The sequence below is a fragment of the Chanos chanos genome, chromosome 7, assembly GCF_902362185.1.
Source record: "Chanos chanos chromosome 7, fChaCha1.1, whole genome shotgun sequence".
Classification (NCBI taxonomy): Eukaryota; Metazoa; Chordata; class Actinopteri; order Gonorynchiformes; family Chanidae; genus Chanos; species Chanos chanos.
The window spans coordinates 13,846,838-13,860,322 of record NC_044501.1 but is presented as its reverse complement, the minus strand read 5'-3'; the positions used below and the strand labels follow the sequence as shown (position 1 = coordinate 13,860,322).

At 40.5% G+C, this 13,485-nt stretch overlaps 3 protein-coding genes and 1 non-coding gene across 4 annotated transcripts; all 4 read left to right on the top strand.

The window, feature by feature from the left end:
• Positions 1-360: 360 nt before the first annotated feature.
• On the top strand, positions 361-1,710 carry mettl21e (methyltransferase like 21e). The gene is made up of 3 exons (XM_030778991.1): positions 361-510; positions 605-722; positions 1,286-1,710. Exons 1-3 carry the CDS (start codon positions 388-390, stop codon positions 1,708-1,710), a joined length of 666 nt encoding a protein of 221 aa, XP_030634851.1. The 5' UTR covers positions 361-387.
• Positions 1,711-3,149: 1,439 nt separating this feature from the next.
• trnah-gug (transfer RNA histidin (anticodon GUG)) lies at positions 3,150-3,221 on the top strand. Its single transcript has one exon. It is a non-coding gene; the product is annotated as a tRNA-His (tRNA).
• Positions 3,222-6,441: 3,220 nt separating this feature from the next.
• Positions 6,442-11,061, top strand: mettl21ca (methyltransferase 21C, AARS1 lysine a). Its single transcript, XM_030778990.1, has 12 exons — positions 6,442-6,490; positions 6,587-6,726; positions 6,838-6,955; positions 7,041-7,910; positions 8,021-8,187; positions 8,370-8,493; positions 8,573-8,988; positions 9,118-9,213; positions 9,427-9,627; positions 9,826-9,949; positions 10,028-10,948; positions 11,039-11,061. Exons 1-12 carry the CDS (start codon positions 6,442-6,444, stop codon positions 11,059-11,061), a joined length of 3,249 nt encoding a protein of 1,082 aa, XP_030634850.1.
• Positions 11,062-11,122: 61 nt separating this feature from the next.
• On the top strand, positions 11,123-11,977 carry LOC115816017 (protein-lysine methyltransferase METTL21C-like). Its single transcript, XM_030778988.1, has 3 exons — positions 11,123-11,245; positions 11,366-11,483; positions 11,583-11,977. Exons 1-3 carry the CDS (start codon positions 11,123-11,125, stop codon positions 11,975-11,977), a joined length of 636 nt encoding a protein of 211 aa, XP_030634848.1.
• Positions 11,978-13,485: the final 1,508 nt, after the last annotated feature.

Below are 13,485 nucleotides of genomic sequence, written 5' to 3'. Positions count from 1 at the left end.
AAGGGGTCAACAGTGAATAAAGCTGGAAGCAGCTACTGAAAACAACAGCGTCAACATTGCTTGTAGTGCTAATGCTAATATGTGATGCTTAGAATATTGGAGCGACAGTTTCCACATTTGCATCAGAGTTGATATGAATGAAAACGAATTACATTACATAGATGGGTTAATAATAAGTGATGTTTACAGGATGTTTATTTTGTATATGCTCATATTTGCTTGGAATGACGACTGACTTAAAAAAAAAAAAAAGAGAGAGAGAGAGAGAGAAAGAAAAGAAAACTTAGCTTTTGGAAGATGTTCAGTCGATCAGTAGCACTCTTGCTGATGTTGCTTGTTCTTTTCTTTGCAGCTATTTCTCCAGATGCAGAGTTAGCAGCCGCCATTATGAAGAGGCATTTCCTTCCCTCTCTCATCACCACAGAAACATGGGAAGGATACACCTTCGCCAACATGGAAATACGAATTAAAGAGTGCACTGATGTCTATGGAGCCGTGCTGTGGCCATCGGTAATGGTTAAATTTCACCAACCAATTGAGCTGAATACCGTAGAGAAACCAAATGAATATTAACGGTTGTTTTGTTTTGTGACTGTCCTCTAAGGCGATGGTATTGTGCCACTTCCTGGACACTCATCGTGAGGAATACAACTTAACGGACAAGAATGTGATAGAACTTGGTGCTGGGACAGGTCTAGTTACAATAGTGAGCAGTCTCTTAGGTGTGTATGACCAAGATGAAGGATATGCTAATGAGACCCTAATGGCTTAAACATTTGTTCTGATTGTGACATGTGACAGAGAAAATGCAACACTGTCTAGAATGTGGAGTAATTTCACAATAAAATTAGTATACTCAAAAGAGCACACTTTGCTACGTTGGTATACTCATTGGTCAATGCCATTCATTTATGAACTGATTTAGGAATGACTGATGAGTCTCTCTTAAATCTTCCATTAACTCCCATTCACGGTCATTCTACCTCTGCCAGAGAGTGGCACAGTGGAATCAAACTGAGTGGAATTCATCTTTAAAGTTTTGCCAAATATCTAGATTCCCTCTTGGTGCTTTCCTCATTACAGGACCATCTGTCAGTTTCTTGACTGTTATTGTTGTTGTTTTTTTCTGTCTAAATGATGTTCTGTTTGATTCTTCTTTTCATGAGGCCCAATACAAATTTAGTTTCTGCCCTGTGAGTACAGTTTCAATTAAATCATCGTCTCTATTTTCTGTATCTCTCTCTCTCTCTCTCTCTCTCTCTCTCTCTCTATGTGTGTTCTCCAGGTGCTAAAGTGACATCCACAGACCTGCCTGACATCTTGGGGAACCTGCGCTACAACATTAGCCGGAACACCAGGGGCTGCTGCCGCCACGAGCCTCAGGTGAGGGAGCTCACCTGGGGCAAGGAGCTGGAGGAGCGTTTCCCGCGCGCCTCCTGCCATTTCGACTATATCTTTGCTGCCGACGTGGTGTACGCCCACCCTTACCTCAACGAGCTGATGGACACCTTCCTGCACCTGTGCCACGATGACACAGAGATATTATGGGCCATGCGGTTTCGCTTGGACCCCGAGAACCGATTTGTGGACCGTTTTCGGAAACATTTCCATTTGGAAGAACTTTATGACCTCCCTAGCCTCTGTATTAAGTTATACAGAGCCAGAAGAAAAAGGCCAAGCGCTCTCGCCTGCTCTGAAACTGCAGCATGAGACTTGACACAGCGTGTGTGTGTGTGTGTGTGTGTGTGAGATGAAAATTCTTGAAGTGAAGTCTCTCTTGTTATAAACTGTGGCTTTTCTGATAAAGTGCATGTTTAGGTGAGTGAGTGAGAGAGAGAAAGAGAGAGAGAGTCTGAAAAAAAACAAAACACAGGTACTGAGAGCATATGTAAAATGCAAGATGTCTTAAGACACTTCTTAAGTTTTAAATTGTACTGACCTAAACTTGTTAGACATATAATACCTCTATAAGAAAGTACCCAGGCACTCTTCCCATAATTATCATCATTATGATAATGGGGAGCCATTTATTTTTATCATGGAAAGTTTGTGTATGTATGTATTTAATATTACATTTTTTGTCGTTAATATTGAACTCACACAACATTGTTAGTGGTCTTTATTTGTAATGGTCCCAAAAGAAAAATGCACCTTTATTAAATGAGTAAGAATTTTGGGAACAGTATTGAATTTTCTATTTAAAAAAACAAACAAAACAACAACAGCAGTATACCTGTGCATCAAACACCAGGTATCAAAAATAATTATTTATTATTTATGCAGATATGCATATTGTTTCATAGAAAAGAGTTGTTAAATCAGAAATTATGGACATAACGTAGCTCTGAAGCTTATCACGTCCGCTGTTAAGATGTAGCGTAAATAGTTTAAACAGTGGCTTTGAAAGTTAATTACATGTGAGGCAAAAAGAAAGACCTTCTGTTTTTCTCAAAAATTAAATTGAGGATTTGACACCAAACTGAGTCTGAATTTTCAAACATAATTTTATTCAGTTATCCTAAAGGTGTGTAGTATCAATAAGATCAGCAACGTCAACGCCTCGTTAAGAGAGTAAAAAGTCAGGCTTGGGGAATTGTTCCACCACATGCTAAACTTATCTCACGCAAATTACGAATTCCTGTAGACCTAACACTACGAACCCACTGCCAGGGTGAACCAAAGAAAGAACTATTGTATTCGTGAAACAAGGTATGTTGACATATAGATGGCAGTTATTTTTAAACTGCCCTTAGTCGTTAATTTACGGTTAATTTAACTATCCTCAAGGGAGGAGTCTCGCAGCCCTTGGAGATCATGCATGTTGAGCCGCATGCAAAGGAGACATCCACCAGGTACAAGCAATAAAACGACCCTCCAAGTTAGAAATGCGGACCACACGTAGCACTTGTAAAGGCTTGTCACAAATGTTTGTGGCCGACTGTACTCAAACCACTTTTTGGTTGAATAAAATAAAGAAAATAGCATTCCCCATCTACCAAGACACGGGACTGAATCACAGAATAAGGATTTCGAGTTTGGTGTATAGCATAAACATAGGCCCAAAGACAGTTTTTTAGCATTTACTGCTTGGAGCGACAAATTGACGGGTATTCTTTTGCTCCTGACACGTGTACCCTGAGTGGTGGCGCGCCGTGATCGTATAGTGGTTAGTACTCTGCGTTGTGGCCGCAGCAACCCCGGTTCGAATCCGGGTCACGGCAGCTTTTGAGCTCTGAGCGTAACATTCGGTTTATAACCCAAGCATAGCTATCGTGATTGAATAAATTTGATAACTATTAAGAAAATATCTCATTTAAACAGAAGTTTAGGGGGAACAAACACATAAACACAATCGTATGCCACATAGCAAACAATAATAAACTACAGCACAAATTTTGGCAGAAAAATTTAAATTAGTTTTAGTGTCAGGCTTTTCATGAAAATGAGTTTGTAATTTCCACCTCTCTGCAATATGCGGAGTTCTTGTGGAGTGTGTGATTCAGGTGTCCGTTCCTACATTGCTGACATTTTAGGTTTTTTCGCGTCACTTTTGCGCTGAAGGAAAATAAAGACAGATTTCGCCAAAGTTTTCATTTTCAAGCAGGTACTCATTAACCTCATCCTTATGTCATCGTCATGAAATAAAGGGTCAGCGAATACTTTTCGACAAACTTTCCATTCACAAATTTAACCCTGAGCAATGGTTAATGCACAGAGCAATAAAGGCGAATGTGAAATGGAATGGGACGAGGTTACAGTAAGTCAGAAAAAAGAAATACACGATACAGTGGATTAATGTTTACCAAATCTTTCATGGAAAGTGCACCAGCTGGCTGAGACGTCAGTAAACGTTGTTTTCTCAACTTATATGGACCGTGGCAAGAAGCAGGTATTATCTCATATGTCGAGCATTCTCCAGCAGTGCCTGTTAACTCTTGCTTTGTTGTATGCAGCTGAGTCAACAACAGCTCCTCTGCCGTAAACTATGCCAGTAAACAATCATCAATCTTTCAAACACTCTGTGCGCTACGTGCTTTACGCAGATTACCTGCTGTGACCCAGTCGCTCGCTTCCTTTAAGAGTGGGAGCTGGATGTCTGGAAACGGTGCCCAGAGCTATTAAGGTTCAGTTACATGACAGGCATAACAAAATGACATGCATAATGCCATATTTAACTCACTGGGATGTGTATAGCAGTCTCTTCAGTGTCAGGTTTTTACATCTTAGAAAAACGCGTTTTCTCAGCAAGTTTTCTGTAGGCTATGTATTTGACAGACGCTTCTGAAGCATGACTAACTGCTGTGAGGACTGACATGATAACAACATGCTCTGTAATGTGGATTTCCAGACCAACGGACTGTCTGGATTCCATTGTATCGATAAGCTTGGAATGATTTCAAGAAATGACATCCGATGCGATGTCATGCGTCATGCGTTGAAGGCAACTAGGTCCGTGCTAATAACAGTACATCGTGAGCCAGACCACATGTGTATTATTCACGCTGAGAATTGAAACAAACAAAATTCTTAAAATAAAAAAAGAACATTTGAAGTCTGAGGCATTATGGAAGGTTTGTCGCAGGATTTACGTATAACTACTGCTCTGACAATCTGAGCCAAACCAGTTTAATAGGCTGTATTTCTAAATTATGCATCTGATGATGTAGAAGAGATAAGATTAAAGATACTTTTTAGGAAATCACATACCACAGAATACAGGGGGATCTGCATAGCCAGACCCTTGACTAAGAGGAACTTTTTTGTGGTCATTAGTTTCGGAGGGTTCTGTTGTTGATGAAGGAAACAGGAGAGGATGCCTAAACAATTTTAAAAGCTTGGGTAACTGACTGGTGGTCAGAGTTAGCTAATCCCTCAAACTAACTGCACTCATATGGTCTCAGTGCAAGGCAATGCCAGTTATATTGAATTTCCCCACTGCAGAAGCAAATTAGGGCATGCATACCAGCCATTTGAGTGCAGCTACAAAACATTGTGTTGTGGTTGTATCGGGGGACCAGAGACAGTCCTTCTGTTAGTTTAGTTACCAGTTTTCTGTTTGCTATTTGCAGTGCCTAGTTAAAGTCGTGAAAACAAAATTGGTACAATGACATATTTATTGTTCCTTGGCCTCATAGTTATCAAAACAATCATAAATAATAAAAACGACTGTGCCCTTAAACCCAGACATAATATTAACACTAAATTGTTTTGAAGTTCTTGTTTTTTTTTTATTTGTCTGGACCAGTCAACCAGTATGGAGAACTTTGTTTGGAAAGTCCATTATTCTTTTGATCATCAATCTTGAGAGCACATTCAAGATCAAAGATACTACGGCCAAAAATAAAAGTCTTTTAAAAAATCCTGATTTGGTCTCCATGACACCTGAGATATTATTGGTGGTTAAAAAACAATATGTCTGTAATAATACATTAACATGCCCATTTAAGAATCTATTTATTGTTCAGATTATATCATTTCTGTGATGTGAAAGGAAAACAGTCTTTTCCCTGTGGGTCCTTTAATGCATTCATATCTGAGCGCCACCGGCGTTTAGTCTGTCATGTTTGCATTGAGGGAATCTTTGAAAAATCATATACAGTCAGGCTATCTCCTCTGATGAGATATCTACCAAACTGTCATCTTGACTTAGTTCCAAACATCACATCTGATCTGTGATTGTATCTTTTATCACAAACCTGTTTAAGCAAGCAGAACCTCAACAGAGCCTCTTGAAATAGAACCCCACCAAAGATGTGACCATCTCTAAATATAGCCAGGAGCTGGGTGATGTTGGGAGTGTCTTACAGGATGCTCTGTCTCTATAACCTTGTCAGGGAGAAGCATAAGGATGCAGTTGGAACACTCAGCTCAGAATATTCAAGCAGAGCTACGGAATCCAGAAGGTGTGTGCAGGTCTTATCTATGCAGGTAGGGTGTGGTCACCCATTGCTATCTGCTGGGGGAACTGCCAAGGGTTTCATATGAAGATTTTGAATATAGTATGAACTCTGTAGATGACACAACAGCTCTATTAGATTATTATCTGTGTGAGTATAACCAACAAACTAGGACTTCAGCGGAAACTGAAACTTTTTGGATGAGGGTTTTTTTTTTTGTTCGTTTTGTTTTTACAGAATCAGATAACGTTTCTTAAAAAAACATGAAGCATGCATCCATTTTCTTGAGCAAGGTCAAAATAAGTTGCATTTGACGTTTATGTCTTCCCAAATTCTTAATTGGTTTGGCTTTACCTAACTTGTTGACATGTAAAATTCAGTGATTTATGAGTGGATGAATAAAATCTGAATAAGGAATACTGTTGTTGTCTTCTCTGTCTCTTGACTGTGTATGTTTGCTAAGTGAGAAGTTATTTGTATGGAGGGTGTGTGCACATCCAAGGGATCAGGAGAGAGAAGCGATTTTGTGGTGAAAGAGGACAACATGGAAGTTGAGGAGGAGGAGGAGAAAAAGGAGAAAGAGGAGAATAATGGTATATACAGAAGAAAGAGTGTATATGTGATATAGAAAAATGTATGGACTGCCTCATTTGTAAACAGGTATTTTGTATTCCTGTTTTGTTGTGCAGGCACTATAAATACAGTGTGTCAGAATGCCTGGGAGCCCAAGTTCTATTACAGGGTTGACAAGGAGATTCATTATTTTGTTGGTCATGAAATCAGCATCTGGGAGTCTCTCGATTCCTTTGGTGCCACCATATGGCCAGCGGTGAGACAACACATGAAATGCTGTCTTCATACAGAACACATACTATGAACATGTTCAGTCATAGTCACAGTGACACAGTCCTAACAACTAACTTCATCAAACACCTTATAGGCACTGGCTTTGTGTGGATATTTAGATGCCAGTCGTAATGTGGTGAATCTGCTGGACAAAGCAGTGTTGGAAATTGGTGCAGGAACTGGACTTGTGTCCATTGTGGCCAGTCTTTTGGGTGAGTATTAGCCATTTATGCCAATACTAATTGCATTGTTTGTACTATTGAATCAATTCTGTAAAGGTGTTCAACTGGTTTCTAGGTGCCTGGGTAACAGCAACTGACATAAGTGACGTCCTGGGGAATCTGAGGTGCAATTTATCCCGAAATACAAGGGGGCGCTGCAGGTACACTCCTCAGGTGGCAGAATTGTTTTGGGGTTATGAACTAGAGAAAACCTTCCCCCATTCAGTATATCGCTATGATTACGTGTTGGCAGCTGATGTGGTCTACCACCATGACTTCTTACCTGAACTTCTGATCACTATGCAGCATTTTTGTCAGCCAGGCACAACACTGATTTGGGCCAACAAAATCCGCTTTCAGTCTGACTTGGTCTTCACAGAAAACTTCAAGAAAGTGTTTAATACTACATTGCTAGCAGAGATGGGCGATGTGAAGATTTACATGGCCACAGCAAGAGAATCAAATGAGGAAACACAACTTGTTGGTGAGACTGTGGAAGAAGGAGAGGAGGAGGAAGAGTCGGAGGAAGAGTCGGTAGATGAGAAGAAATTGGAGGGACTAGGCAAAAGTGAAAAAGAGATCCCCATCATGGAGGATGTGATTAAAAACCAAGGTAAGACAATAACAGAGGAGAACGATAAGAGACGTTGGAGATGCAAACTGGAGAAGGTGGGAATGACGCAAGAAAAGGACGAAGACACTGAAAATGGACAGGAACATAAAGAGCTTAAGTCAGTCGAAAATAAACAAGTAGAAGAGGGTCTGGCTGAGCAGAAAGAATTGGGATATCAGGAAGAAGAGAGAAAAGAAGATGAGAGGCACACCACAACAGAAATAGCAATAAAGCAAATAGATGATGATGGTGAGGCACTTGAATGTGAAGATGACACTGAGAACTGCGCCATAGTGGAATCGACAACAATGGAAACAAGAGATGAAATATCTGGTTAGTGCTGAAATTTGGAAATTGCAATAATATCAAGTCTTAATATTGCATTTGTTAAGTGAGAGCAGCTTTATCATTTTAAAGTTTTCATACGAACGCTTCTTTTTCAGCTGAACCTGAATCTAGCAACTCAGAGACACATGAGCAAGAAGTTTATCAAACAGTCTGGGTACCACATCTCTACTCCATCCCAGGCAGGGAAATGTACACTTTCGTTGGTGAAAAGATTACCATCGAAGAGTCCATTGACTCTTATGGCGCCATGATATGGCCAGCGGTGAGTCCCTCTGATTGGCCACAGAAGTTTTTTTTTTTTCCAAATTTGTCCAGAGGACATCCTTAAAATTCCATGATTAACTGTACCATGTCGACAATGATTTTGCTATTGTTTAGGTGTTATTGATATAGGAATTGATAATAATTTGTTTGGTTCTGATCCTATAAAGTCTTTCTTGGCAGGCACTGGCTCTTTGTCGTTTCCTGGAAACATCAGAAGGTCAACAGAAGGTCAGTTTACTAGACAAGTCAGTGCTGGAGATTGGAGCAGGCACCGGCCTACTCTCAATTGTAGCAACTCTGTTAGGTAAGTCTGGCCAAGATACATATTTTTACAATTAAGGAAAACACTTGTGTCAATATTGAGCAGCATAATCTTTCCTCAGGTGCCAGAGTAACTGCCACAGATCTTCCAGAGATCCTGAGTAATCTGAGATGTAACTTGAACAGAAACACTCGGGGCCGCTGCAGGCATATGCCTCAGGTAGCAGAGCTCTCATGGGGTCATGAACTTGAGGAATGGTTTCCCCACTCCACCCATCACTATGACTACATTCTGGCAGCTGATGTGGTCTACCACCATGATTTCCTCTCTGAACTTCTGGTTACTATGCAACACTTTTGCCAGCCAGGCACTACACTGATCTGGGCCAACAAAGTTCGCTATGCATCTGATCTGGTTTTCACTGAGAACTTCAAGAAAGCTTTTCACACCACACTGCTGACGGAACTGGATGAAGTAAAGATTTACATGGCCACAGCAAGAACATTAGAGGAGGAAGCAGACCTGGAAGAAAGGACTGTGGAAGAGCAGGAGGAGAAGGAGGAGGAGGATGATGTAGAGGAGCCGAAGGAGGATGAAAATGAAAAAGATGAAAAAGAGGACGATTTCGTGGAGGAAGCAGACCTTGCAGAGGTGACTGTAGAAGAGAAGGAAGAGGAAGAGGAGGAGGTGGAGGAGGTTGAAAATGAAGAAGATAAAAAAGAGTACAATCTATTGGGGAAAGTAGACCTTGCAGAAGTGATGGTAGAGGAGAAGGAGAAGGAAGAGGAGCAGGAGGCAGAGGTTGAAAATGAAAATAACAAAGAGAATCCGGTGAAAGACCGAGGTGAAAACAAATCTGAGGAACACAATACAGAGGATCTGCTTGAAAAGCAAGGTATAGCAACAGTAGAGAAGAACTGTAATAGAGGACTGAAACAGATTTCTGTTAATCGAAATTATCTTAATCATTTTTAGGACAGAAGTGTTCATACATCTTTTTTCCTTTCAGCTGAATCTGAATCTAGCAACTCAGAGACATATGAACAACAAGTTTATCAGAGAGTCTGGGTACCACATCTCTACTCCATCCCAGGCAGGGAAATGTACACTTTCGTTGGTGAAAAGATTACCATCGAAGAGTCCATTGACTCTTATGGCGCCATGATATGGCCAGCGGTGAGTCCCTCTGATTGGCCACAGAAGTTTTTGTTTGGTTTTGTTTTGTTTTTTCCCAAATTTGTCCAGAGGACATCCTTAAAATTCCATGATTAACTGTACCATGTCATCAATGATTTTGCTATTGTTTAGGCGTTATTGATATAGGAATTGATAATAATTTGTTTGGTTCTGATCCTATAAAGTCTTTCTTGGCAGGCACTGGCTCTTTGTCGTTTCCTGGAAACATCAGAGGGTCAACAGAAGGTCAGTTTACTAGACAAGTCAGTGCTGGAGATTGGAGCAGGCACCGGCCTACTCTCAATTGTAGCAACTCTGTTAGGTAAGTCTGGCCAAGATACATATTTTTACAATTAAGGAAAACACTCGTGTCAATATTGAGCAGCATAATTCCCCTCAGGTGCCAGAGTAACTGCCACAGATCTTCCAGAGATCCTGGGTAATCTGAGATGTAACTTGAACAGAAACACTCGGGGCCGCTGCAGGCATATGCCTCAGGTAGCAGAGCTCTCATGGGGTCATGAACTTGAGGAACGGTTTCCCCACTCCACCCATCACTATGACTACATTCTGGCAGCTGATGTGGTCTACCACCATGATTTCCTCTCTGAACTTCTGGTTACTATGCAACACTTTTGCCAGCCAGGCACTACACTGATCTGGGCCAACAAAGTTCGCTATGCATCTGATCTGGTTTTCACTGAGAACTTCAAGAAAGCTTTTCACACCACACTGCTGACAGAACTGGACGAAGTAAAGATTTACATGGCCACAGCAAGAGCCTCAAAGGAGGAAACAGACCTTGCCAAAGAGACTGTAGAAGAGCAGGAAGAGAAGGAAGAGGAAGAGGAGGAAAACAAGAAAAATAAAAAGGACCATATGGAAAATAAAAGTAGTATCGCTACAGCTAAAGAGTCAAAGGAAGAGACAACGCTTGAAAACGTATCTTATGCAGAAGAGAGGGAAAGACTGGATTGTGGAAATTCAAGGATGACTGCACAGAGGCAGAAAATGGAGGGAGAGAAAATTACAGAAGAGACAGAAAATGATGGGGTTCAAAATGTTGTTGTGGACATTACTGATCGTGAGCCAGTTTCGCAGGAGTACGGGGAGGAATCTGAAGAATTTTTAATGGGAGAAAAGGAGAAACAGAGTAAAGAAAGGGACAACAGAATGGAGAAGGTGGGTGTAGACAAAAAGAATCCAGGGAAATGGGATGAGATAATGCATGAAGGTGATGGTTATCGGAAGGAAGCAACTAACAAAGAGCAGAACTCCTCTGGGTGGCAATCAAACAATCAAGTAACACAAGACTTTGACGGTGGGTGTTTGACATATCTTGTTCACATGCGTACATTTTTAAACCACTAACCTCATGAGCCTAAGTGAGATTTTCATTTTTCACATGTAGTGGGGAAATTCAGCAAACAATAAGTCTATACTGTTCTGTGTGTCCCTCTGCATAGTGAGGTCAGAGGGCACAAGAACAGACAAGATGGCCCAGTTAGAGACGCAGGAGACTGGACAACACACAAAGATGTGCAGGGAACATTTTGTTGGCTATGAGATCAGAATCAATGAGTCCCATGACTTTTATGGTGCCACAGTTAAGTCAGCAGTGAGTATTACTCTTAAGTAATCGACTTTATACAAAAAGGCTGATTTAATTTCTTGAAAACTTGTCTTTGTTTTCTGGAGTTAATTATGAAGAGCAAGCTTTGTCTCTTTTTGCTTTAAGGCAGTGGCTCTCTGTAGGTTTTTGGAGTCCAACCCGGAGCAGATCAATCTGAGAAATAAAGCTGTGTTGGAACTTGGAGCGGGCACTGGTTTAGTGTCCATTGTGGCCAGTTTGTTAGGTGAGTCGAACGCATAAGTGACTTCTTAAGGGTTAGACTGTGATGATAAGGCACGTCTATGTTGTCCTCTCTGCACTGTGCTATGTATTTGGTCTATAGGTGCCTGGGTGACAGCTGTGGACATACCAGGGGTCCATGCCATTCTGTCTACTAACCTGTACTGGAACACTAGGGGGCGCTGCAAGTACAAACCACAAGTGGAAGCACTGTCTTACAATGATGACCTAGTGCGATCCTTCCCTCATGCCACCTATCGCTATGACTACATAATGGTAGCTGACGTGGTCCACCAGCACCATCTCCACGACAAGCTGCTGGTTGCTATGCGTCATTTTTGCCAACCAGGCACAAGCCTGATCTGGGCTGACAAAATCTGCTCTCAGCCTGAGATGGTCTTCACAGAGCGTTTCAGGAGGGCCTTTAATACCACACTATTGGCTGAGACTGAGGAGGTGACAATCTACATGGCTGTGGCTCGAAAATTTTGGGTTTAGGAGATTTGGCTGTGAGTTTAGACTTGGCTGCATATTGATATTTCACATCTATATGGTTTTCATTGAACTCTTGATATCTTTTTATACACACTACTATTGATCACTTTCTACTACGACAGAAATCCAGAAGAGGTCTGTCAAATGAGATGAATAAATTGTGATATAGCCTTATAGTTTGTGCTAGAAAGAGATTTAAACATTCCTCTATCAACAGAACAAGTGAATGTGTTCAGAAGTCTCAACGTTTAGTTGATAAATAAGCATTACAGAATTGATGTTTCATTTTCTTTCTATAAAGACACCTTTTTTTGGCTTGTAAAATGATGATACCAACAAGAATAAAGAGATGATGTAACCAACCACATCTTTTACACACACACACACACACACATACACATATGCACATACATAACTCTGCTAAAGACATCCCCAAAAAACACAACAACTGTATATTCAGTTTTCCAAACAGTTTTATTCATAGTTATCCTCCAGTCTGTGACATAATTCCGCTCACGTGTTGCGATAACAAAATAACGTGTTGGTACTTTCAATATGTCTCTGAGGAGTAATGGTTATAAAATAACACTAGTACATTACTGTATACTTCGGATTAAAACATTTTTAAAATATTGGCATTAACTAAGTTTTTCTCTAATAGTTTATAAATACTTGACATCCATAAATATATCTGAAAGGTCTTTGCCATAGAATGAATGATATGTGATCTGTAGATAGAGGTGGACGGGGTTTTTTTTTTTTGTTTTTGTTTTTTTCAGATTGTGAAGGTTAAGGCCATTACTGAAAAACTGTCGTTGGCAAAGTCTTGACAGCTGAACCCTGAACATCAGTCCAAAAAAACAAACAAAAAAACGAAATCACCCAAACAATCAACCAAAAGAAAAAAAACAAAACAGCATAATTTACAGAGCAAATGTGGAAACTGTAAGGGGAAAGATGGTGTCGGCGTTGCATTTCAATGGCAACACATAAACTGTCAGAATCGTTTCCCGAAAGTTTCAAGAGCAGGGTGACATTATTAATGAAGAGCAATTAATCTATCCATTGGTGATGACATTAATTAACGTCTGACTTCTCAGCTTTCACTGAAATGGTCATTCCCTTTACCATGAACAATCTGCTTTGCTCAAACATTTGTAAACACACACATACCCAACAGCATAATGTTTCACAATGTCTGTGTCATGTATAAGAAAACAATTTCGTTTTTGGGTTGAGAAGTAAACTAAAAATGAGAATTTATATGGTAAACCAGTGCGCTGAGACAAGGAAGACCAGTACACACACACAGAAAATCAAGTTACCCACAAACATAAACAGACCTCCATCCCAGGAAATTCCACTCTGAGGGAAAGACATAACAGAGCCACGATGTCTTTCAGGAGCACAAAGGCCCCGGCAAATTTAATCTGAATTTATATGAAAACCAAAGCTCTGAGCTTTAAAGGAGAAATTCGAATTTGCCTTTCAAAAACATGCATACACTTAAC